Source organism: Scyliorhinus torazame, chromosome 4 (assembly GCF_047496885.1).
Source record: "Scyliorhinus torazame isolate Kashiwa2021f chromosome 4, sScyTor2.1, whole genome shotgun sequence".
In the NCBI taxonomy this organism is placed as follows: domain Eukaryota; kingdom Metazoa; phylum Chordata; class Chondrichthyes; order Carcharhiniformes; family Scyliorhinidae; genus Scyliorhinus; species Scyliorhinus torazame.
Window position 1 is genome coordinate 237,154,256 of NC_092710.1, and position 23,782 is coordinate 237,178,037.

The 23,782-nt window shown below is 50.1% G+C and overlaps 1 protein-coding gene across 2 annotated transcripts in view; it reads right to left on the minus strand.

Annotated features, from left to right (window-relative positions):
- map3k7 (mitogen-activated protein kinase kinase kinase 7) overlaps positions 1-23,782 on the minus strand; it is a 226,774-nt gene that overhangs the window by 153,449 nt on the left and 49,543 nt on the right. For both annotated transcript variants that reach the window (XM_072499501.1, XM_072499500.1), the window contains exons 2-3: positions 14,082-14,192; positions 229-294 (exon numbers count right to left, since the gene is read on the minus strand). In XM_072499501.1, the coding sequence (XP_072355602.1) occupies positions 229-294; positions 14,082-14,192 (177 nt within the window). The remainder of the gene's footprint in view (positions 1-228; positions 295-14,081; positions 14,193-23,782) is intronic.

Here is a 23,782-nt window from a genome sequence, read left to right on the forward strand (position 1 = left end):
TGGGGGGAGGTATCGCAAAAGAGGTAGCTAGGAAGAGATTTACAGCGTAAGGTTCTGGCATTGATTTTAGCTCTATTCCTAATTCGCTTATAATTAGATGCGTCCTCTTTACGAGATATCAAAATCATACCTAGGAAGTAAAACTTCAAAGCGCTATATTTTAATCAAACCACAATAGTGTACAATTAGGTCATACAATCTGAAATAAGCAGGATTTGAATTACATACTGGATTCAGACAGGCTCCATACAGTTTCACAATGTTGGGGTGCGTTACGCGTGACAATTGCCGAAGCTGTAACAGAAGAGAAAAAAAAGCATGAAAACAAAACAAAAATGAGGCCTAAATCCATGCAGAAGTCCCGCCTGGAGTGTCCCAACTAGAATGTGGAGAAAGGAAATGAACAGATAACCACATGTTGTGTTACACAGTTGGTACAGCAATACCCTAGGTATGGGAATGAAGACAATTACAACACAGATAAAATGAAGCTGAATTAAATTTTACTTAGCCTTCAAGATCAATTTTGATAGAGAGGAAGAGATTTGATTAAGTGCGCTGCAGTGAGGCAAGTATACTGCATGTAGGATATCAAGGCGGCAAATAATCTGGGTTCCACTATGCTACTTGAATTTTGTGCATTTCACAAAGTTCTAAATTCTTAATATCCTAAAGGCAGGATACTTGCCTCACTGCAGCCCACTTAATCAAATCTCTTCCTGGGATGTAGACCATCAGGCCTTGGGGACCTGTGCGCCTTCAATTCCAAATTTTTCTGTTTTTTATTTTTAATCTTTTTCCCAATTAACGGGCAATTTAGCGTGTCCAATCCACCGAGATAATAATAATCTTTATTGTCACAAGTAGACTTACATTAACATTGCAATGAAGTTACTGTGAAAAGCCCCTAGTCGCCACATTCCACTGCCTGTTCGGGTACACCGAGGGAGAATTCAGAATGTCCAAATTACCTAACAGCACGTCTTTCGGGACTAGTGGGAGGAAACCGGAGCACCCGGAGGAAACCCACACAGACACGGGGAGAATGTGCAGACTCCACTCAGACAATGACCCAAGCCAGGAATCAAACTGGGACCCTGGCGTTGTGAAGCAACAGTGCTAAGCACTTGTGCTACTGTGCCGCCCATCTTTGGATTGTGGGGGTGAGACCCATGCCCACACGGGGAGAAATGTGCAAACCCAACATGGACAGTGACCCAGACGTGGGATTGAAACCGGGTCCTCGGTGCCATGAGGCATCAGTGCTAACCACTGCACCACCTTAGCGCCCCAATCCCAAGTTTGTTGAGTACAGGTTCCCTGTTGAACAAAGAACAAAGAAAAGTACAGTTCAACATAGCACTGGAACAGGCTCTTCGGCGCTCCAGGCCTGTGCTGATCATGATGCGCTAACTAAAAAAAAACTTCTGCCCTTAATGGACCATATCCCTCTATTTCCTCTCTATTCATGTATCCATCCAGGTGCCTCTACTAATTCTAATTCTAGGTAATTAACATTACCTATAGGTAATTAACGATATAGGTAAATAAAACAGGATGAGGTCCTACATGCTGAATTTAGGGAGTTAGGAGATAAACTAAAAAGTAGGACTTCAAAAGGTAGTAATCTCGGGATTACTACCAGTGCCACGTGCGAGTCAGAGTAGGAATGACAGGATAGACAGGATGAATGCGTGGCTGGAGAGGTGGTGCAGGAGGGAGGGATTCAGATTTTTGGGATATTTGAACAGGTTCTAGGAGGGGTGGGACCATTACAAATCAGACTGTCTACACCTGGACAGGACTGGAACCAATGTCCTCGGGGGGTTGTTTGCTAGCACTGTTGGGGAGGGTTTAAACTAATGTTGCATTGGAATAGGAACCAATGCAGGAAGCCGGAGTGCAGTAAAGAGAGGATAGGAAGAAAAGTCAGTAAGGAGAAAAGTGGAAGGCAGAGAAACAGATTGAACTGCATTTATTTCAATGCAAGAGGCCTAACGGGCAAGGCAGATGAACTCCGGGCATGGATAGGTACATGGGACTGGGATATTATAGCTATTACTGAAACTTGGCTAAAGGTGGTGCAGGACTGGCAGCTCAATGTCCCAGGGTACAAATGCTATAGGAAAGATAGAACATGAGGTAATAGAGGAGGGGGAGTTGCTTTTTTGATTAGGGACAGTATCACGGCAGTACAGAGAGAGGATATATCCGAGGGTTCACCCACTGAGTCTATATGGGTGGAACTGAAAAATAAGAAGGGTAAGATCACTTTGATAGGACTGTTATATAGGTCCCCAAATAGTCAGGGGGATATTGAGGAGCAAATATGTAAAGAGATTACAGATAGCTGCCAGAAAATTCGAGTGGTAATAGTTGGGGACTTTAACTTTCCCAACATTAACTGGAACAGCCATAGCACTCAGGGTTTGGATGGAGAGAAGCACTAGGGGTTTGGATGGAGAGAAATTTGTCGAGTGCTTTCAGGAAGAATTCCTCATTCAATATGTGGATGGCCTGACCAGAGAGGGGGCAAAGCTTGACCTCCTCTTGGGAAATAAGGTAGGGCAGGTGACGGAAGTGGTAGTGAGGGATCATTTTGGGACCAGTGACCATAATTCCATGAGTTTTAAGATAGCCATGGAGAATGATAGTTCTGGCCCAAAAATTAAAATTTTAAATTGCGGCACGGCTTATTTCGAGGGTATTAGGCGGGAACTTTCAAAAGTTGATTGGGAGTGCCTATTTGCAGACAAGGGGACAGCTGGTAAGTGGGAGTCTTTCAAAAAGGTGTTAATTAGGGCTCAAGGTGAGCACATTCCTCTTGTGGAGTGAAGGGTAAGGCCTGTAGAAGGAGGGAACCCTGGATGACTCGGGATATTGAGGCCATGGTCAAAAGGAAGAAGGCAGCATCAGACATGCATAGGCAGCTGGGATCAAATGGATCCCTTGAAGAGTATAGGACTTGTCGGAGTAGAGTTAAGAGAGAAATCAGGAGGGCAAAAAGGGGACATGAGATTGCCTTGGCAGATAAGGCAAAGGAAAATCCAAAGTGCTTTTACAGATACAGAAAGGGCAAAAGAGTGACTAGGGTAAGGGTAGGGCCTCTTAAGGACAGGGTCATCTATGTGCAGATCCACAAGGGATGGGAGAGGTCCAAAATGAATATTTCTTGTCAGTATTTACTGTTGAGAAAGGCATGAATGTTAGGGAAATTGGTGAAATAAAAAGTGATGCCTTGAGGGTGTACATATTACAGAGAAGGAGGTGCTGGAGGTATTAAAGCGCATCAAGATAGATAAATCCCCAGGACCTGATGAAATGTATCCCAGGACGTTGTGGAGGCTAGGAAGGAAATTGCCGGCCCCCTAGCTGAGATATTTGAATCACGACAGCCACAGGAGAGATGCCTGAAGATTGGAGGGTAGCAAATATTGTGCCCTTGTTTGAGAAGGGCTGTAGGGATAAGCCTGGGAACAACAGACCGGTTAGCCTTACTTCTGTAGTGGGTAAATTGTTAGAAGGTATTCTGAGGGACAGGATCTGTGGCATTTAGACAGGCAAGGGCTAATTAGGGAAAGTCAGCATGGCTTTGTAAGGGGAAAGTCATGTGTCACCAATTTGATTGAGTTTTTGAAGGGGTAACCATGAAGGTAGATGAGGGCAGTGCAGTCGATGTTGTCTACATAGACATTAGTAAGGCCTTTGACAAAGTACCCCACGGTAGGTTGTTGCAAAAGGTTAAATCTCATGGAATCCAGGGTGAGGTAGCCAACTGGATACAGAATTGGCTTGGCGACCGAAGCCAAAGGGTAGTTGTGGAGGGTGTTTTTTCAAACTGGAGACCTATGACCAGCGGTGTGCCTCGGGGATTAGTGCTGGGTCCACTGTGATTTGTTATATATATTAATGATTTGGGTGAGAATGTAGGAGGCATGGTTAGTAAGTTTTTAGATGACACCAAGATTGGTGGCATAGTGAATAGTGAAGAAGGTTATACAAGTTTGCAACAGGATCTTGACCAATTGGGCCAGTGGGCCGATGAATGGCAGATGGAGTTTAATTTGGATAAATGTGAGGTGATGCATTTTGGTAGATCAAATCAGGGCAGGACCTACTCAGTTAATGGTAGGGAGTTGGGGAGAGTTACAGAACAAAGATCTGGGGTACTCGTTCATAGCTCCAACAGGTGGACAGAATGGTGAAGAAGGCTTTCGGCATGCTAGGTTTCATTGGTCAGAATGTTGAATACAGGAGTTGGGACGTCTTGTTAAAGTTGTACAAGACATTAGTAAGACCACACATGGAATACTGTGTTCAGTTCTGGTCACCCTATTATAGGAAGGATATTGTTAAACTAGAAAGAGTACAGAAGAGATTTACAAGGATGCTACCAGGACTTGATGGTCTGAGCTGTAAAGAGAGGCTGGATAGACTGGGACTTTTTTCCCTGGAGCGTAGGAGGCTTAGGGGTGATCTTACAGAGGTCTATAAAATAATGAGGGGCATAGATAAGGTAGATAGTCAACATCTTTTCCCAAAGGTAGAGGAGTCTAGAACTAGAGGGCACAGGTTTAAGGTGAGAGATACAAAAGAGACCAGAGGGAAATATCTTCAACAGAGAGTGGTGAGCATCTGGAACGAGCTGCCAGAGGCAATGGTAGAGGCAGGTACAATTTTTTCCTTGAAAAAAGTTAGACAGTTACATGGGCAGGGTGGGTATAGCGGGATATGGGCCAAATGCGGGCAAGTGGGACTAGATTAGTGATAGAAACTGGGCGGCATGGACAAGCTGGGCCGTAGGGCCTGTTTCCATGCTGTAAACATCTATGACTCTCTAATTGTTCCAAGTTCCACCCTTTCTATTACCTCTGAATTACCCATTCCTATAGGGATGGTACTAGTGTTCTCCACCGTGAAAACGGTGGCAAAATATTAATTTAGCATCTCTGCCATTTTGGTGTGCCTCACTATTAACCCTCCAGTTTCATCTTCCGAGGCACCAACATTCACTTTAGAGACTCTCTCCCCTTTTATATACTTCTAGAAACCTTTGCTATCGTTATTGATATTTTGTAATTTACCCTAGCTCTTTTTATTCCTTTTTTAGCAATCATCTGCTTATGTTTGAAAGTTTCCCAATCTTCCAGCCTGCCACTGGCCTTTGCAACATGGTATACCTTAGTTTATGTCTTCATATTGTCCTTAACCTCCTTGCTTAGCCATGGAAGTTTTTTTTTACCCCATGAAGTCATCAATTAATTCCTCCTCATTACACAATACCAAATCCAGAGTAGCCTGCTCACTGGTTAGTTCCACAACATATTGCTGCAAGAAACAATCTCTAATACATTTAATGAACTCTCCCTCGAGGCTCCCTTGCCAATTTGATTAATTCAGTCTGTGTATATTAAAATTACCCATGATTATTGCTGTACCTTTCTTACAAGCCTCCAATGTTTCCTGGATTACACGGTGCTCCACTGTGAACTACTGTTTGGGGGCCTATAGATTACTCCTATCAGGAACTTCTTCCCTTTGCTTTCTTATTTCTACCCAGAATGATTCCACATCTTGATCTCCAGTGCTTATATCGTTTCTCATTATAGCACTGATCATCTTCAACAGCAAAGCCAGACCACCTTCCTTTCGGTCCATCTTTCCAAAATACTGAATACCCTTGGATATTCAATTGCCAGACTTGGTCTCCTTGCAATCAACCATGTCTCAGCAATTGCCACCAAACCATTCCCTTTTATCGCTATCTGCACCGTTCACGCATTAATTTTGTTCCAAATGCTTCGTGCATTTAGATACCAAGCTTTTAAATTTGTTCTATTATCTAATTTCCCTACTCTTTTATAATTCCTTGTTGCAAAAAGACATTCACCCATTCTGTCCCTCACCTTTATTTTCAGGTAACCATCCGCCACATCACAAATTGCCTCCTCCTTTAATGTTAGTTTTCAAATTTTCCTTGCAACTGAACCTCCCCCCCCCCCGCCGCCGCCCCCCATGCAGTCCAAAGCCCTAATTATGTAATTCACCAGAACTCTGGTCCCAGCACGATTCAGATGAAGACGGTCCCATCGCAGGTCTCTCCTTCCCCAATACTGGTGCCAATGTCCCATGAATTCAAACCCATTTCTCCCACACCAATCTTTAACCCAGGCAATTACCTCCCATTGCTAATTACCTACCTCCAATTTCTTTTTACTTCAAATAATTAGGAAAAGTAATTTTCATGTACAAATCAGGACTTTTCTTTTTAAACTTAGAGTTCCCAATTTAGGGGCAATTTAGCATGGCCAATTCACCTACCTTGCACATCTTTTTGGGTTGTGGAGATGAGACCAACGCAGACACTGGAGAATGTGCAAACAGTGACTCGGGGCTGGAATCGAACCAGGTGCTCGGCGCCATGAGGCAGCCATGCTAACCACTGCGCCACCGTGCTGCCCTCAAATCAGGACTTTCAACAACCCACCTAACCGTATGTTCAGAATTCCCCCATCAGCAGATCCTCAAACTCTCCCAAGAGAAATACTTATCCAAGTTTCAAAGGAGGCTCACAACTCTGGGATAAAGCTCTGGGATATGGGCGTGCCATTCTCTGTTTACAACTGCCAGCAACTGGCTTATCTCTTCCTATACCTTTTCAATCTCGTAAACTGGAGTCCAGTTCGAAGGATGAATTAAATTTATTTAGAAATTAGGCAGGTAAAAGTGCTATATTAATACAAGTTGTTGCTGTAGTTTGCGCAATCTTTCCATGAAAGTTGACCCTTGGAGCCTAGGTACCATTCCGATAAACCTACATTGCACTTCCTCCATGGCCAATATATCCTTAAGGTGCCTGCTTCCCAAAACTGCAGTGGTTTAACCAGGGCTTTGTGTAGTTGAAGCATGGCTTTCACCCCCTTGAATTCTGCCAGATATCCAGTTAGGTTACAATTTCTTTGATTTAAACATTGGGAAGACTAAAGCCACCCATGTCAGATCAGTTTTGCTAGACGTGATATGAGGGCTGCTAATGACACAGAAGCCTAGAAGAGGTAGAGGAAGAAGCTCAAAAATGCAACGCAAGCACTTAAATTATATTTTATAGGTAAATATGCACAGGATATATTCATAAAGCAGTAATTTTGGGCCATTAATTTACACATTGGAAATACTAGTGCATGAATGCACAGAATGTGTTCTTCTGAAATTCTTCACAGCTATTTTAGCAGGTGTTAAACTCATTTATTTTAAATGCATTGGGAACACAGCTGCACATGCAACCCGCATTCTATAATTTGTGCTGGGCTGTTGGAAGCCACAGGATGGTTCAATTGTCAACTACATAACTAGGATTGTGGACTTAAGGGTCTGGAAGATGTTGAGCTACAAGTACAATTATTTGAAAGCATGTCAATTAAAAAAATAATCGACTTCCGGGTGCGGCTATGCAGAGCTAGGTCGCATATTCGGTAGCTCCCGCTTGGAATGGACTTTTGGGCTCTTTTACAGGGCCCCCACGGCATTTGTTTGACATTTCCCGGTGTGGGAAGACGACTGTAACATTCCCCTGACAGTGTCCCCCAAGAATGTTATGTCTTTTGGTTACCAGACACGGCAGAAACAGTAAAAGATTTGTCTGTAACTGCAGGGGAGAGAGGAGCCTCTTCCAGCATGCAGGCGGGGGGGGGGGGCAAGCTTAAAGCTGCAACCTGACTTGGGGGCCTCTAATAAAGGTGAATTCTAGCAGCAGAGGGAACAACTGTGAAGAGATCTACCAAGGCCATTGAAGAAGCGGGGGCGAGGCTTCTGGTGGCGGCCATGGAGGAGTAGGTCACGCATTCGGCAGCTCCCGTCTGGAACTTACTCTCAGACCTTTTTCAGGACATTTCACAGACTTTTTGGGGCAGATTGGTGAAGCGAACACTGCCAAAAGGACTCCCTCTCGAGACTTCCGGTTGCGGCGCTAAGTCGCACATTCGGCGGCTCCCGCAAATTGGACTTTTGGGCTCTTTTCAGGGCCCCCAAGGGCACTTTTTCGATGTTTCCCGGTGTGGGAAGGAGTTAATAAAAGCTCCCCGTCAGTATATGGCTTTAACTAGGAGCGGGGCGACAAAAAAGGTGGTGGTGGAACAGAAGAAGGGAGGGAAGAAGGACAAAATGGCGGCGGGCGGAGACCAGGCAGCGTGGAGGCAGTGGACGGAGGAGCAACAGGAGGGTATCCAGCGCTGCCTCAGAGAGATTAAAACGGACCTGCTAGAGCCGATGAAGGCTTCTATTGATAAGCTGCTGGAGACACAGACGTCCCAGTGGGTGGCGATCCGAGAGGCTCGACAAAAGAGCTCTGACAATGAGGACGAGATCTTAGGCCTGGCGGTAAAGGTGGAGGCGCACGAGGCGCTCCACAAGAAATGGCAGGAGCGGTTCGAGGAGATGGAGAATCGGTCGAGGCGGAAAAATCTGCGGATTCTGGGCCTCCCGGAGGGGCTGGAGGGGCCAAACGTGGGGGCCTATGTGGTCACCATGTTGAACTCGCTGATGGGAGTGGGGTCCTTCCAGGGGCCCCTGGAGCTGGAAGGGGCCCATAGAGTGTTGGCGAGGAGGCCCAAGGCTAACGAGCCTCCTCGGGCGGTGCTGGTGCGGTTCCATCGGTTCGTCGATCGGGAGTGTGTGCTCAGGTAGGCCAAGAAGGAGAGGAGCAGCAGGTGGGAGAACGCGGAGGTTCGGATATATCAGGACTGGAGTGTGGAGGTGGCAAAGAGGAGGGCTGGGTACAATTGAGCGAAGGCAGTGCTGCACAGGAAGGGGGTGAAGTTTGGCATGTTGCAGCCGGCATGACTGTGGGTTACCTACAAGGACCGGCACCATTATTTTGAGTCTCCGGAGGAGGCGTGGGCCTTTGTTCAGGCCGAGAAGCTGGTCACAGACTGAGGGTCAGGATGGGCGATCGGGGACTGCGGTGGATATGTTATGCCTATTTTTGGTTCGCGAGGGGGGGGGGGTCCTTTGCATTGTTTTGGGTTTCTTTTTCTCTGTGTTTTTCTCTTTCAGGTTGGGGAGGGTGGATGGGGCGGGTTGGGCACTGTTTTGGTTGGTGGCGGGGCCTGGTAGGTGGAGAGTGCGGGCTTTTTTCCCGCGCCGAAGACTGGGGGGGCGGGGCCGGGGTGGGGAAGCGAGGATTGTTTCCCGCGCTTAGAACGGAGTGGGGAGGGGGAGAGCCTGTCGATAGGGAGCGGGAGGGGCCGGGGTCAGCAGGAGTCAGCTGACTTGCGGAAGTGCAATGGGGGGAGTAAGCCAGCTAGGATGGGTCCTAGCCGGGGGTGGGGGGGAATCGAGTTGCTGCTGCTAAGGTCAAGGAGGAGCTGGAGCGAGTGGGGGGGGGTCGAGACGGGGGTATGCCGCTGTGGGGAACGGGCCGGGTGTGGGGTGCGGGCGCGTGGCTGGCCGAGGAGGGGTCATGGCTAGTCGGCAGGGGAGGGTAGCCCCCTGATCCGGCTGATAACCTGGAATGTAAGGGGACTGAATGGGCCGGTTAAGCGGGCTCACGTGTTCGCGCACCTGAAGGGGCTCAAGGTGGATGTGGTTATGCTCCAGGAGACACACCTGAAGGTGGCAGACCAGGTAAGACTGAGGAAAGGGTGGGTAGGTCAGGTGTTTCACTCGGGGCTAGATGCCAAAAATCGAGGGGTGGCGATCTTGGTGGGAAAGAAGGTGTCATTCGAGGCGTCGAGCATTGTGGCAGATAATGGCGGTAGGTACATAATGGCAAGTGGTAAGTTGCAGGGAGAGAGGGTGGTACTGGTCAATGTGTATGCTCCGAACTGGGACGATGCGGGTTTTATGCGGCGTATGTTGGGTCGGATCCCAGACTTGGAAGTGGGGGGCCTGATAATGGGGGGAGACTTTAACACGGTGTTGGATCCGGCACTGGATCGCTCCAGGTCTAGGACGGGTAGGAAGCCGGTGGCGGCTAGAGTGTTGAGGGGATTTATGGACCAAATGGGAGGGGTGGACCCTTGGAGATTTGCAAGGCCGGGGGCTAGGGAATTTTCATTCTTCTCACATGTCCATAAGGCTTATTCTCGAATCGACTTTTTCATTTTGAGTAGGGCGCTGATAGCGAGAGTAGAGGATACCGAGTATTCGGCAATAGCCATTTCGGACCACGCCACGCATTGGGTGGACTTGGAGATGGGGGAGGAGAGGGACCAGCGCCCGCTGTGGCGCTTGGAGGTGGGGCTGTTGGCGGACGAGGAGGTGAGCGAGCGGGTCCGAGGAAGTATAGAGAGGTACTTGGAGACCAACGACAACGGGGAGGTCCGAGTGGGGATGGTATGGGAGGCACTGAAGGCGGTGGTGAGGGGAGAGCTGATCTCCATTAGGGCCCACGAGGAGCGGAGGGAGCGGGGGGAGAGGGAGAGGCTGGTGGGAGAGATGGTGAGGGTAGACAGGAGGTATGCGGAAGAGCCTGAGGAAGGATTGTTGAGGAAGAGGCGCAGCCTCCAGGCCGAATTCGACCTGGTGACCACCAGGAAGGCGGAGGTGCAGTGGAGGAAGGCCCAGGGGGCGGTCTACGAGTATGGGGAAAAGGCAAGCCGGATGCTGGCGCATCAGCTTCGGAAGCGGGACGCAGCTAGGGAGATCGGGGGAGTTAAGGACAGGGGAGCGAGCGTGGTGCGGAGTGGGGTTGGCATCAATGGGGACTTCTACGAGGAATTGTACCGATCCGAGCCCCCACGGGAGGAGGGAGGGATGGGCCGTTTCCTGGACCAATTGAGGTTTCCAAAGGTGGAAGAGGGACTGGTGGCGGGACTGGGGGCCCCGATTGGGCTGGAGGAGCTGATCAAAGGGATAGGAAGCATGCAGGCGGGGAAGGCACCGGGGCCAGACGGTTTCCCGGTCGAATTCTATAAAAAATATATGGACCTGTTGGGCCCGCTGTTAGTTAGGACCTTTAATGAGGCAAGGGAGGGGGGGGCTTTACACCCGACGATGTCCCGGGCACTGATCTCCTTGATCCTGAAGCGGGACAAGGATCCCCTGCAATGTGGGTCATACAGACCGATTTCCTTGCTAAATGTAGATGCCAAGGTGCTGGCGAAGGTCTTAGCCACAATGATTGTGTGCTGCAGATCATCCATGAAGACCAGACGGGGTTTGTGAAGGGGAGACAGTTGAACACGAATGTGCGGAGGCTTTTGAACGTTATGATGCCGGCGAGGGAGGGGGAGGCGGAGATAGTGATGGCGATGGACGCTGAGAAAGCCTTTGATAGGGTAGAGTGGGGGTACCTGTGGGAGGTGCTGAAGAGGTTCGGGTTTGGGGAGGGGTTTGTCAGGTGGGTTAGGCTGTTGTATGAGGTCCCGATGGCAAGTGTGGCCACAAATAGGAGGAGGTCCGAGTACTTTCGGTTGCACCGAGGGACGAGACAGGGGTGTCCCCTGTCCCCCCTGCTCTTCGCACTGGCAATTGAACCCCTGGCTATGGCACTGAGAGAGTCGAAGAACTGGAGGGGGTTGGTGCGGGGTGGGGAGGAGCATATGGTGTCACTTTATGCGGACGACCTGCTGCTGTATGTGGCGGACCCGGTGGGAGGAATGCCAGAGGTAATGAGGATCCTTAGGGAATTTGGGGACTTTTCGGGGTACAAGCTCAATATGGGGAAGAGCGAGCTGTTCGTAGTTCAGCTAGGGGACAAGGAGAGGGGGATTGGCGAGCTCCCACTAAAAAGGGCAGAGAGGAGCATCAGATATTTGGGGGTCCAGGTGGCCAGGAGCTGGGGGGCCCTGCATAGGCTTAACTTTACAAGGCTGGTGGAGCAAATGGAGGAGGAGTTCAAGAGGTGGGACGAGTTGCCGCTGTCCTTGGCGGGTAGGGTGCAGTCAATCAAAATGACGGTGCTCCCAAGATTTTTGTTCCTATTCCAGTGCCTCCCCGTGTTTATCCCGAAGGCTTTTTTCAGGCGGGTTAACAGGAGTATAATGGGGTTTGTGTGGGCTCGAGGGACACAGAGGGTGAGAAAGGTGTTCCTGGAGCGGAGTAGAGATGGGGGGGGGGGGCTGGCGCTGCCCAACCTCTGTGGGTACTACTGGGCCGCCGATGTGACAATGGTGCGCAAGTGGGTGATGGAGGGGGAGGGGGCTGCATGGAAGAGGCTGGAGACGGCGTCCTGTGTGGGTACGAGGCTGGGGGCGCTGGTAACGGCGCTGCTGCCGCTCCCTCCAAGGAGGTATACCACGAGCCCGGTGGTGGTGGTGGCCCTCAAATTTTGGGAGCAGTGGAGGCGGCATAGGGGGGAAGTTGGGGCCTCGGCGTGGACCCCACTACGGGGGAACCACCGGTTCGCCCCAGGAAGAACAGGTGGAGGGGTTTTCGGGGTGGCACGGGGCAGGGATACGAAAGTTGGGGGACCGGTTTGTGGACGGGAAGTTCGCGAGCTTGGGTGAGCTGGAGGAGAAGTATGGGCTCTCCCCGGGGAACACCTTCAGGTACTTACAGGTAAGGACGGCAGGTGGTGGAATTCCCGCGGCTACTGCCACACACAGTACAGGACAGGGTGCTCTCGGGGGGGGGGGGGGGGTGAGAGTGGGGAAGATCTCGGAAACTTACCAGGTGATGCAGGAGGAGGAGGCCTCGGTGGTGGAGTTGAAAGGTAAGTGGGAGGAGGAGTTGGGAAAGGAGATCGAAGAGGGCACGTGGGCAGATGCCCTAGGGAGGGTGAATTCTTCCTCTTCGTGCGCGAGGCTCAGCCTCATACAGTTTAAGGTGCTGCACAGGGCACACATGACCGGGACAAGGATGAGCCGGTTCTTTGGGGGTGAGGACAGGTGTGTTAGGTGCTCAGGGAGCCCAGCAAATCACACCCATATGTTCTGGGCATGCCCAGCGCTGGAGGAATTTTGGAAGGGCATAGCGAGGACGGTGTCGAGGGTGGTAGGATCCAGGGTCAGACCGGGCTGGGGGCTCGCAATATTTGGGGTGGCAGAGGAGCCGGGGGTGCAGGAGGCGAAAGAGGCCGGAATTCTGGCCTTTGCATCCCTGGTAGCCCGGCGAAGGATTCTCCTTCAGTGGAAAGATGCGAGGCCCCCAAGCGTGGAATCCTGGATCAGCGATATGGCAGGGTTCATTAAATTGGAGAGGGTGAAATTCGCCTTGAGAGGGTCGGTACAAGGGTTCTTTAGGCAGTGGCAACCGTTCTTAAGACTTTCTGGCAGAACGATAGACATTGGTCAATGGCAGCAGCAGCTCGGGGGGGGGGGGGGGTTTACTTTATTTTTGTTTATGTTATTTACACTGGAAGGTCTGAGGGGGTGTATACACCTGTTGTGTTAAGTCGGGGTGTTAATGTTAATTTATTATTTATGTACGGGGGGGGGGGGGGGGGGGTTGCTTTTTTAGATTGTGTTTTGTACTTAACCCTGTTGGGTTCTTTTTTCTTTCTCATTTTGTTATTGATATTTTATGAAAACCTTTAATAAAAATTATTTTTAAAAAATAAATAATAATCTCAAAAATATTTTGAATTCTAGTGTTTTTACCCAGAGAACTTTCTCATGATACCATTTCCATCCCAGCAACCACCCCAGCCCCCCGCCCAAAAAAACACCAGACTTTTAAATATATCTATCACACATCACCATCCAGGTAAAAGGATGTGAAGGCAATCTTCTACCAGCTCTTTGCTAACATTGCTCCAAATACCAAAATGCGTGCAAAGAGATTCACGGTGACTTGCTAAGAAATGTTTGGCCTCTACTTCATGACATGGTTAAAACTGCTCTATTTTTAATTCTTTCATGGGATTAGGACATCTAATTACCCTTGAGAAGGTTTATGAGAAAATAGCAGTTAGAAACCTGTCTCCTAGCCAGACAAGTTAGTGTAATTATTGAAGAATTGGACCAGTCAGATAATTTGTTTTTACAAAGAAATCCTTAGCTATGTCTTAAAGCTGTGCCTGGAAGGGCCAAAATTCATATTTTGCTACTTTTAGGCCAATTCCCCCTCTAATGAAAACACCCAAACCAAATCCCAGATTTCAATCCTCAAAGATGGAGAGAAAGCATGCAAAATGGAATTACCTCGACGATGAATGCTTTCCTCTCTGATTCACTCTCAATTTGCTTTATAGCTACATCCTTTCCACGCCATTTCGCTTTGCATACAACTCCAAAAGCTCCTCTCCCAACCACCTGCAGGGCACAAAGAATAGTAAATACATTAGATTTCCACAAATTTCTGATTAATCTTTCATCAAATTATCAGTTAAACATACGTGGTACCAATTTAGTAAAAATAAAGATTATCCAGGATACTGCACACAGAAATATGGAGTAGAGTGTGTGTGTTCTGGGAACTCCAGATGTAGTTATCTCTGCAAGACCTATCTTTAGGCAGCAGATTGCATGACAGCAAGCCTCAGAGCATAAATGTGCTTTTAGTCAAGTTAGGTTTGGAAGCAGTAGTGTATGGATTAAATCATATAAAATCATGTAGTTGTGACAATGTTCTCAAAACCGGTTCCTCATAAACAAGAGCAAATGAATTAAAGAGGTCAAAAATACACAAAAAAGGTGTTTTCATTTTAATTGTGTATTTAAATGGGTTTCAAGAAACTGTCATCAGCATCTTGGCTCTCTGCATGCCACTTTTACATTTGCACAGGAGATGTGCTCATACACTGATGACACACGAATAACCCAGCAACATTAACCTCAGTTGCTGGATGCCTCTCTTCGTATACAGGTATTCAAAACAAGGCGGCAGGGTGGATGAGTGGTTAGCACTGCGGCCTCTCAGCACCAGGGACCAAGGTTCGATTCTGACCTCGGTTGACTGTCTGTGTGGAGTTTGAACATTCTCCAGTGTCTGCGTGGGTTTCTTCCGGGTGCTCTACCAAGTTTCCTCTCAGTCCAAAGATGTGCAGGCGAGGTGGATTGGCTATAATAAACTGCCCGTGGTATCCAAAAGGTTAGGTGGGGTTACGGGAATTGGGCCCAGGTAGGATGCTCTTTCGGAGGATGGTGCAGACTCAAATGTGCCGAATGGCCTCCTTCCGCACTGTAGGAATTCTATGATTCTATGGTAATGAACACAAGCCAATAGTGATTTTTTTTAAAAAGAGAATGGAACACAATTTACTTTTTGAACCTATCAGCAATATAGAAAAAGTTACAAGATGCTGGCTTTTATGAATGAGTTGCCTCAGTACAGGTTTATCAGCATGCTTTCATTCATTCCAGGAAATGGAAAGAAAGATATGGATCTTACTCAAAGAACTGGCTCATCTCCAATACAGCAATCTATTACAGTGTACTGAATTACTAATAACCTCAAAGATGGAAATTCATATTGGACCTAATGCATTAATTGAATGTTTTATATTCTTATGAAAGCAATAAATGCTGAAAAATAGGGGATAATTTTAATCCCCATCAAGTGGGTTGGATGATTTGAAAATTTGAAATTCTTAAACCGGAGCTCAACTCATCCAATTCAATTTAACAAGATTCGCCACTGAAATCTTTGAATTCAATTTTTTCTCAATACATGGAGGGCTGGGTATAATAGCAGAGCATTTAGAAGTACCCAATTCTTTTTTCTCAATTAAGGTGCAATTTAGCATGGCCAATGCACCTACCCTGCACATCCTTGGTTTGTAGGAGTGAGACCCACGCAAACACAGGGAGAATATGCAAATTCCACACGGACAATGACCCGGTGCCGGGATCAAAACCGGGTCCTCAGCGCTGTGAGACAGTTGTGCTAACCACTGTGCCACCGTGCTGCCCTTTTAGAAATATATAATCTATAATCTTTATTATTGTCACAAGTAGGCTTACATTAACACTGCAATGAAGTTACCGTGAAAAGCCCCATGTCGCCTGTTCGGGTAAACGGATGGAGAATTCAGAATGTCCTAACAAGCACATCTTTTGACTTCCGGTTGCGGCTATGCCGAGGTAGGTCGCATGTTCTGCAGCTCCCGCCAGGAAAGGACTTTTGGGCTCTTCAGAGGGGCCCAAATGGCAATTGTTCGATGGCTTCCAGTGTGGGAAGGTGACAGCAAGGTCCCCCCGACATTATATGGATTGGACCAGGAGTGGAGCGGTTTAAAAAAGTGATCCTGGTGCAGCGAAAAGTGTGAGGGAGGAAAAGCAAGATGGCGGCGGGTGGAGACCAAGAAGCATGGGCGCAGTGGTCGCAGGAGTTTCTTAAACGCTGCTTTGAAGAGCTGAGGACAGAGATGCTGGCGCCAATGAAGGCAGCGATTGAGAAGTTTGTGGAGACCCAGAAGGCCCAAGGGGCGGTGATTCGGGAGGTGCAGTAAAAAGCTTCGGAGAACGAGGACGAGATCTTGGGCCTGGCGGTGAAGGTGGAGGCGGACGAGGCGCTGCACAAGAGGTGGGCGGAAAAATTCGAGGACCTGGAGAATAGGTCGAGGAGGAAGAATCTTCGGATTCTGGGTCTCCCTGAAGGAGTGGAGGGGCCCGATGCCAGGGCATATATGAGCACGATGCTCAATTCGCTGATGGGCGCGGGAGCTTTCCCGAGGCCCCTGGAGCTGGATGGGTCCTGGCAAGGAGACCCAAAGCCAACGAGCCGCCAAGGGCTGTAGTGGTGAGGTTTCACCACTTTATGGACAGAGAGTGTGTCCTGAGATGGGGCAAAAAAGAGCGGAGCAGCAGGTGGGAGAACACGGAGATCCGAATTTATCAGGACTGGAGTGCGGAGGTGGCTAAGAAGAGAGCGGGTTTTAACCTGGCTAAGGCGGTTCTCCATCGGAAGGGGGTGAAGTCCGGTATGCTGCAGCCAGCGCGATTGTGGGTCACGTTCCAAGATCGGCACCGCTTTTTTGAAACGCCTGATGAGGCATGGAACTTTATACAGACTGAAAAGTTGGACTCAAATTGAGGGTTTGTCGTGGGGGGGATGTTTACTGTGTTTACCGCGTTTGGGGAATGTTCTTTTTGTTTTGAGTGCTGGGTGGGGATGGGTGAATGGATTTGATGTGGGGGCTGTGGGAGAGTTTAGGCGTCGGTGTTGGAGGGGTAGGGCCCCACGGAGGAAGAGGGGGGGTGGAAGCCCGGGGATGGGGAGTTCGGGTAAGGCCGCAAAAAGGAGCTGCGCCAGAGGGGCGGGGCCGGCTCAGGAAAGCGCAGGCTTTTTCCCGCGTTAGGGAAGGATGGGGGCGGGGCCGGGGGGAAGGGCGGTGCTGGAGAGGAGTGCACACCGAGTGCCAAGGGGTGGGGGGGATTCTCACACTGGGGGGGGTCGATGGAATGGCGGGAGAGGCCGGGGTCGGCTGGAGGAGCTAGTTAAAGGATTGGGGAGCATGCAGGTGGGGTAGGCCCCGGGGCCGGATGGGTTCCCGGTTGAATTCTACAGGAAATACGTGGACCTGCTGGGCCCATTGCTAGTGAGGACTTTTAATAAGGCGAGGGGGGGGACCATGCCCCCAACAATGTCCAGGGCGCTGATTTTTTTGATCTTGAAGCGGGACAAGGATCCATTGCAATGTGAGTCGTATAGACTGATCTCGCTCCTCAATGTTGACGCTAAGTTGCTGCCGAAGACGCTGGCTACGAGAATTGAGGACTGTGTCCCGGGGGTGATTCATGAGGACCAGACGGGATTTGTGAAGGGTAGGCAGCTAAACACAAATGTGCGGATGCTCCTCAATGTGATTATGATGCCCTCGGTGGAGGGGAAGCGGAGGTAGTGGCAGCTATGGACGCGGAGAAGGCCTTTGATCAGGTGGAGTGGGGGTATCTCTGTGAAGTGTTGAGGAGGTTTGGGTTCGGGGAGGGGTTCATCAGGCTGCTATATATAGGCCCAGTGGTGAGTGCGGCTACGAACCGGCGGAGGTCGGAGTACTTTCGGCTGTACCGGGGGGACTTGTTGTTTGCACTGGTAATTGAGCCGCTGGCCGTGGCACTGAGGGAGTCCAGGAAATGGAGGGAAACACCGTGTGTCGTTGTATGCCGACGACCTGTTGTTGTATGTGGTGGATCCAGTGGAGGGGATTATCATAGATTATCATAGAATTTACAGTGCAGAAGGCCATTCGGCCCATTGAGTCTGCACCGGCTCTTGGAAAGAGCACCCTACCCAAGGGCAACACCTCCACCCTATCCCCATAACCCAGTAACCCCACCCATCACGAAGGACAATTTTGGACACTAAGGGCAATTTATCATGGCCAATCCACCTAACCTGCACATCTTTGGACTGTGGGAGGAAACCAGAGCACCCGGAGGAAACCCACGTACACACAGGGAGGATGTGCAGACTCCGCACAGACAGGATGGCGTAAGTGGGTAATGGGATGGCGGAGGTCATGCGGATCCTTAGGGAGTTTGGGGACTTTTCGGGGTATAATCTCAACGTAGGGAAGAGTGAGCTCTTTGTGGTGTATTCAGGGGACCAGGGAAGGGGGACAGACGAGCTACCACTGAAGAGGGCGGAAACGAGCTTTCGGTACCTAGGGATCCAAGTAGCTAGGAGTTGGGGGGCCCTGCACAAGCTCAATTTGATGCGGTTGGTGGAGCAGATGGAGGAGGATTTTAAAAGATGGGATATGCTGCCACTCTCACTAGCGGGTAAGGTGCAGTCGGTCAAAATGACGGTCCTCCCGAGGTTTCTGTTTGTGATCCAGTGCCTTCCCATTATGATCCCCAAGGCCTTTTTCAAACGGGTTAGCAGGAGCATCATGGGATTTGTGTGGGCGAATAAGACCCCGAGAGTGAAGTGTGTGTTTCTGGAGCGTAGCAGGGACAGGGGGGGGCTGGCTCTGCCGAATGTGTGGGGCTATTATTGGGCAGCCAATGTGGCGATAATCCGGAAGTGGGTAATGGAGGGAGAGGGGGCGGCGTGGAAGAGGCTAGAGATGGCGTCCTGTGTGAGTACGAGCCGGAGGGCGCTGGGGACGGCACCGCTGCCGCTCTCGCTGACAAGGTACACCACGAGTCCGGTGGTGGCGGAGATGCTGAAGATCAGGGGGCAGCGGAGGCGACACAGGGGCGAGGTGGGAGCCTCGGTTTGGTCCCCGATTCGGGAGAATCATCGGTTCGGAGCTGGCATCGGGCAGGGATTAGAAGAGTGGGGGACCTGTTCATCGATGGGACGTTTGCGAGCCTAGGGGCGCTGCAGGAGAAGTTTGGGCTACCCCGGGAAACGCTTTCAGGTACATGCAGGTGAGGGAATTCCCGCTGCTTCTGGCACGTGGGATTCAGGACAGGGTGATTTCGGGTGTATGGGTTGAAGGCGGCAAGGTTTTGGCGATTTACCAGGAGCTGAAGGAAGAGGAAGGAGGAGGCCTCAGTGGAGGAGTTAAAGGGCAGGTGGGAGGAGGAGCTTGGGGAGGAGATAGATGAGGGCCTGTGGGCTGATGCCCTGAGTAAGATTAATTCTTCCTCCTCTTGCGCCAGGCTCAGCCGAATACAGTTCAAAGTTACTCACAGGCGCATATGACAGGGGCGAGGTTGAGTAGGTTCTTTGGGGTGGAGGACAGATGTGTGAGGTGCTCGGGGTGCCCGGCAAATCACGTCCATATGTTCTGGTCGTGTCCGGCACTGGATGGGTTTTGCGAGGACTATGTCCAAGGTGGTGAACGCCCGGGTCAAGCCGAGCTGGGGATTGGCATTATTTGGGGTATCGGATGAGTCAGCAGCAGCAGCCCAGGGGCGGGGGGGGGGGGGGGGTTTCTTTTGGGGTGGCCTTTGGGTGAAGGTGGGGGGGGGGGGGGTTCCCTATTTGTGTTTTTAAATGTTATATGGGGGGTTACTGTATATGGGGGAACTCCAATGTATAATTTCTGATTGTTGTGTGCTTGTTTCTTTCTTCTTGTTTGGGGGGGGGGGGGCGATTTGTTGAAAATTTGTTGAAAAATTTGAATAAATATATTTTTAAAAAACAAGCACATCTTTCGGGATTTGTGGGAAGAAACCAGAGCACCCGAAGGAAATCAATGCAGACACAGGGAGAACGAGGAGACTCTGCATTGACAGTGATTAGGAGGGTAGGTGGGCCTAGACTCGTTGGAGTATAGAAGAATGAGGACGATTTTGTTGAGACATTAGAATTCTTGGGGGCTTGACAGGGTAGATGCTGAGAGGTTGCTTCCACTTTTGGGAGAATCTAGGACCAAAGGACATAATCAAAGAGCAAGGCATTGCCTATTTAAAATAGAGATGAGGAGGAATTTCTTCCCTCAGAGAGTAGTGGATCTGTGGAATCCTTTACTGCAGAGAACTGTAAGGGACTGGTTCATTAAGTATGCTCAAGGTTGAGGTAAACAGATTTTTTAAATCGGTAAGGGAATCCACGGTTATGTGGATAAGGCAGGAATGCGAATTGAGGATCACATCAGATCAGTCATGATCTCATTGAATGGCAGAGCAGACTAGATGGGCTGAAAATGGCCGACCATCGCTTCTATATCCTGTGGTCTTACAGATGCCCAGACAGTTGACATTCCAGCAGATAGAAGGGGGTGAAAAGGCCCAATCCATGAGGGTAGTCCGTGTATTGCATAGTGGGCCAGGCGGATGGCTCCTCCACGCCCCGCCCCACCCCCCTACAGCCCCACAGCCCACAAAGCCAAATTCACGTGATTAGACCCTGGAATAATTCAACGCTCACCTGTCCCTGCGCCACAATGCTTATTCATCCCATCCTCAAGCTGTTTGATTCACTGAAATGCCTCCCCATCGCTTACCCCATCAGCACACAAACAGCAATGAAACAAGTGACCAGCTGTTGATGGGTGAAGAATAAATATTAGGGTATTTGAAGAACTGCCCTCTTTGAACAGCTCAAATAAACTTTCTATACTTATTTGAGGGAAAGTGGGGTCTCAGTTTAACACCCCCACCCCCTCCAAAAGGCAAAGAAAACTCCAACACAGCAGCACTTCCTCGGTGTGTTACACTACAAGGTGTCAGCCTAGATTAGCTGCTCAAATACTGCAATGGGACTTGAATCCGCAAGTTTCCCTTCAAAAGCGGAGATGTCCAATAATCACAATTACTTGTCTCGTTCTAATTGGTCAAGCTGAAATCTATATGCAAAAGCACTCGTCCTGAAAGTGCAACAGCTAGAAAATGGGTGATTATTTACCAGACAAGAGAGACTTAATACCTTGAATCCTGCAGATTTCCATAGAAGAAAGAACTTGCAATCCCAGAGGCAATGATGTCAATTCCTGATCAATAACAAACGTCTTGCCCTAATTAAGAATATTTGAACATTATGGAAGGCAGAAACTGCTTGCAACAAAGTAGCAAGACTGGTGTCTTGGGGTACAATGCCCTACAAACTGACCTCAACTGCTGCTCTACAAATAGAAAAAGTACAGGGTGGTAGCCAGGCGTCTCCGTATAAAAGCTGAAAACGACTTCCGGGAGCGGCAATGACCAGCTGAGTCGCACGTTTCGGCACCTCCCGTTGGAACGGACTTTTGGGCTCTTGATAGGAGCCCCAACGGCAATTTAAACGGCCAAAATCACTGTGCGGTAAACTAGAAGGGAATCCCCCTACGGATACACATGGAAAAAGGAGATAGCGGCCGGATTGCAGAAGATCCTCTGGAGCAGCGGCAAGGGAAGCTCTAAGCAAGATGGCATCGGAAGGTGGCCGTTTGTTATGGGGCCCGGAGCAACAAGAGTTCCTGCGGCGCTGTGTGGAAGAGCTGAAGAAGGAGTTGAAGAAGGAGGTACTGGCCCCGATATTACAGGCGATTGAAGGGCTAAAGGAGGAGCAGAGGACCCAGGAGCTGGAGCTTCGGGTCGTGAAGGCAAAGACTGCTGAAAACGAAGATGAAATACAGGGCCTGGTGGTGAAGACAGAGACGCACGAGGCACAGCACAAAAGGTGTGTGGAGAGGTTGGAAGCACTGGAGAATAATTCGAGGAGGAAGAATTTAAGAGTCCTGGGTCTTCCCGAAGGCGCAGAGGGGGCGGACGTCGGGGCATATGTAAGCACGATGCTTCACTCGCTAATGGGATCGGAGGCCCCGACGGGCCCCTTGGAGGTGGAGGGAGCCTATCGAGTTCTGGCACGAAGACCAAAGGCTGGAGAAATACCTCGAGCGAAAGTGGTGAGGTTTCTCCGCTACAACGACAGAGAGACGGTCCTCAGATGGGCGAGGAAAACTCGGAGCTGTAGGTGGGAGAACGCGGTGATCCGCGTATACCAGGATTGGAGTGCGGAGGTGGCGAGAAGGAGGGCAAGTTTCAATCGGGCTAAGGCGGTGCTTCACAAAAAGAAGGTTCAATTTGGAATGTTGCAACCGGCGAGACTGTGGGTCACACATCAAGGGAAGCACCACTACTTTGAGATGGCAGAAGAGACGTGGGCATTCATTGTGGACGAGAAGCTGGAATAGTTTGGCGAGAGAAAGAGCTTCTGGGATAAAGTGGTGGGGTGACTATGTGAGGCGAGGAAGGGGAGGGGGGGGGGGGGGGGGGAGAATCAATTTGTTAATTCTTCGACCCTGTAACTTTTCTCTCTTCCCCTCGTTTGGGGGGGGACGGGGGGGCGGGACATGAGGAACTGTGGGCGCCGGTGGGAAGGAAAGGGGAAGAAGGGAAATGCGCCATTAGGGGCGGGCCGAGTGGGAAACGCGGGCTTCGCTCCCGCGTTATGGTAATTGTGGCAGGAACAGGGACGCAGGAAGGAGGGGGCCTCGCACAGTGAGGGGCCGAGGGCAAAGGGGGAAGCCGAGGTCAGCCAGAGTTCGCTGACTTCTGGGAGCAACATGGGGGGTGCAACTACGCTAGAGGGGAATCTAGCGGAGGGGGGGGGAGGAGTTAACTGGGTTGCTGCTGCTAAGGAGAAGGGGGAGCTGTTATGGGACGGGGTGGTCGAGACCGGGGGGGGGGGGGGGCACCGTCGGTGGGATATACAGGTACGTGGGAACCGGGTGAGGAGCTGGGTTAAAAAAGGGGATGGCTAGTCGACAAGGGGGGGGGGGGGTAAAGAGCCCCCCAACCCGGCTGATCACGTGGAACGTGAGAGGGCTGAACGGGCCGATTAAAAGGGCACGGGTATTCGCACACCTAAAGAAATTAAAGGCAGATGTGGTTATGTTGCAGGAGACGCACTTGAAACTGATAGACCAGGTCAGACTACGTAAAGGATGGGTGGGGCAGGTGTTTCATTCGGGTTTAGATGCGATCTTAGTGGGAAAACGGGTACTGTTTGAGGCAAAGACCATAGTGGCGGATAGTGGGGGTAGATATGTGATGGTGAGTGGCAGATTGCAAGGGGAGGCGGTGGTTCTGGTGAACGTATATGCCCCGAACTGGGATGATGCAAATTTTATGAGGCGTATGTCGGGGCGTATCCCGGACCTGGAGGCGGGAAAGTTGGTAATGGGGGGAGACTTCAATACGGTGCTTGATCCAGGGCTGGACCGGTCAAGGTCCAGGACCGGGAGGAGGCCAGCAGCGGCCAGGGTGCTCAAGGACTTCATGGAGCAGATGGGAGGAGTAGACCCCTGGAGATTTATTAGGCCTAGGAGTAAGGAGTTCTCATTTTTCTCCCATGTTCACAAGGTATATTCACGGATAGACTTTTTTGTCTTGGGAAGGGCACTGATTCCGAAGGTGACAGGGTCGGAGTATATGGCCATAGCCATTTCGGACCACGCTCCACATTGGGTAGACCTGGAGGTAGGAGAGGAAAAAGAACAGCACCCACTCTGGAGAATGGATATGGGCTTATTGGCGGATGAGGGGGTATGTCTAAGGGTCAGGGGGTGTATCGAAAGGTACTTGGA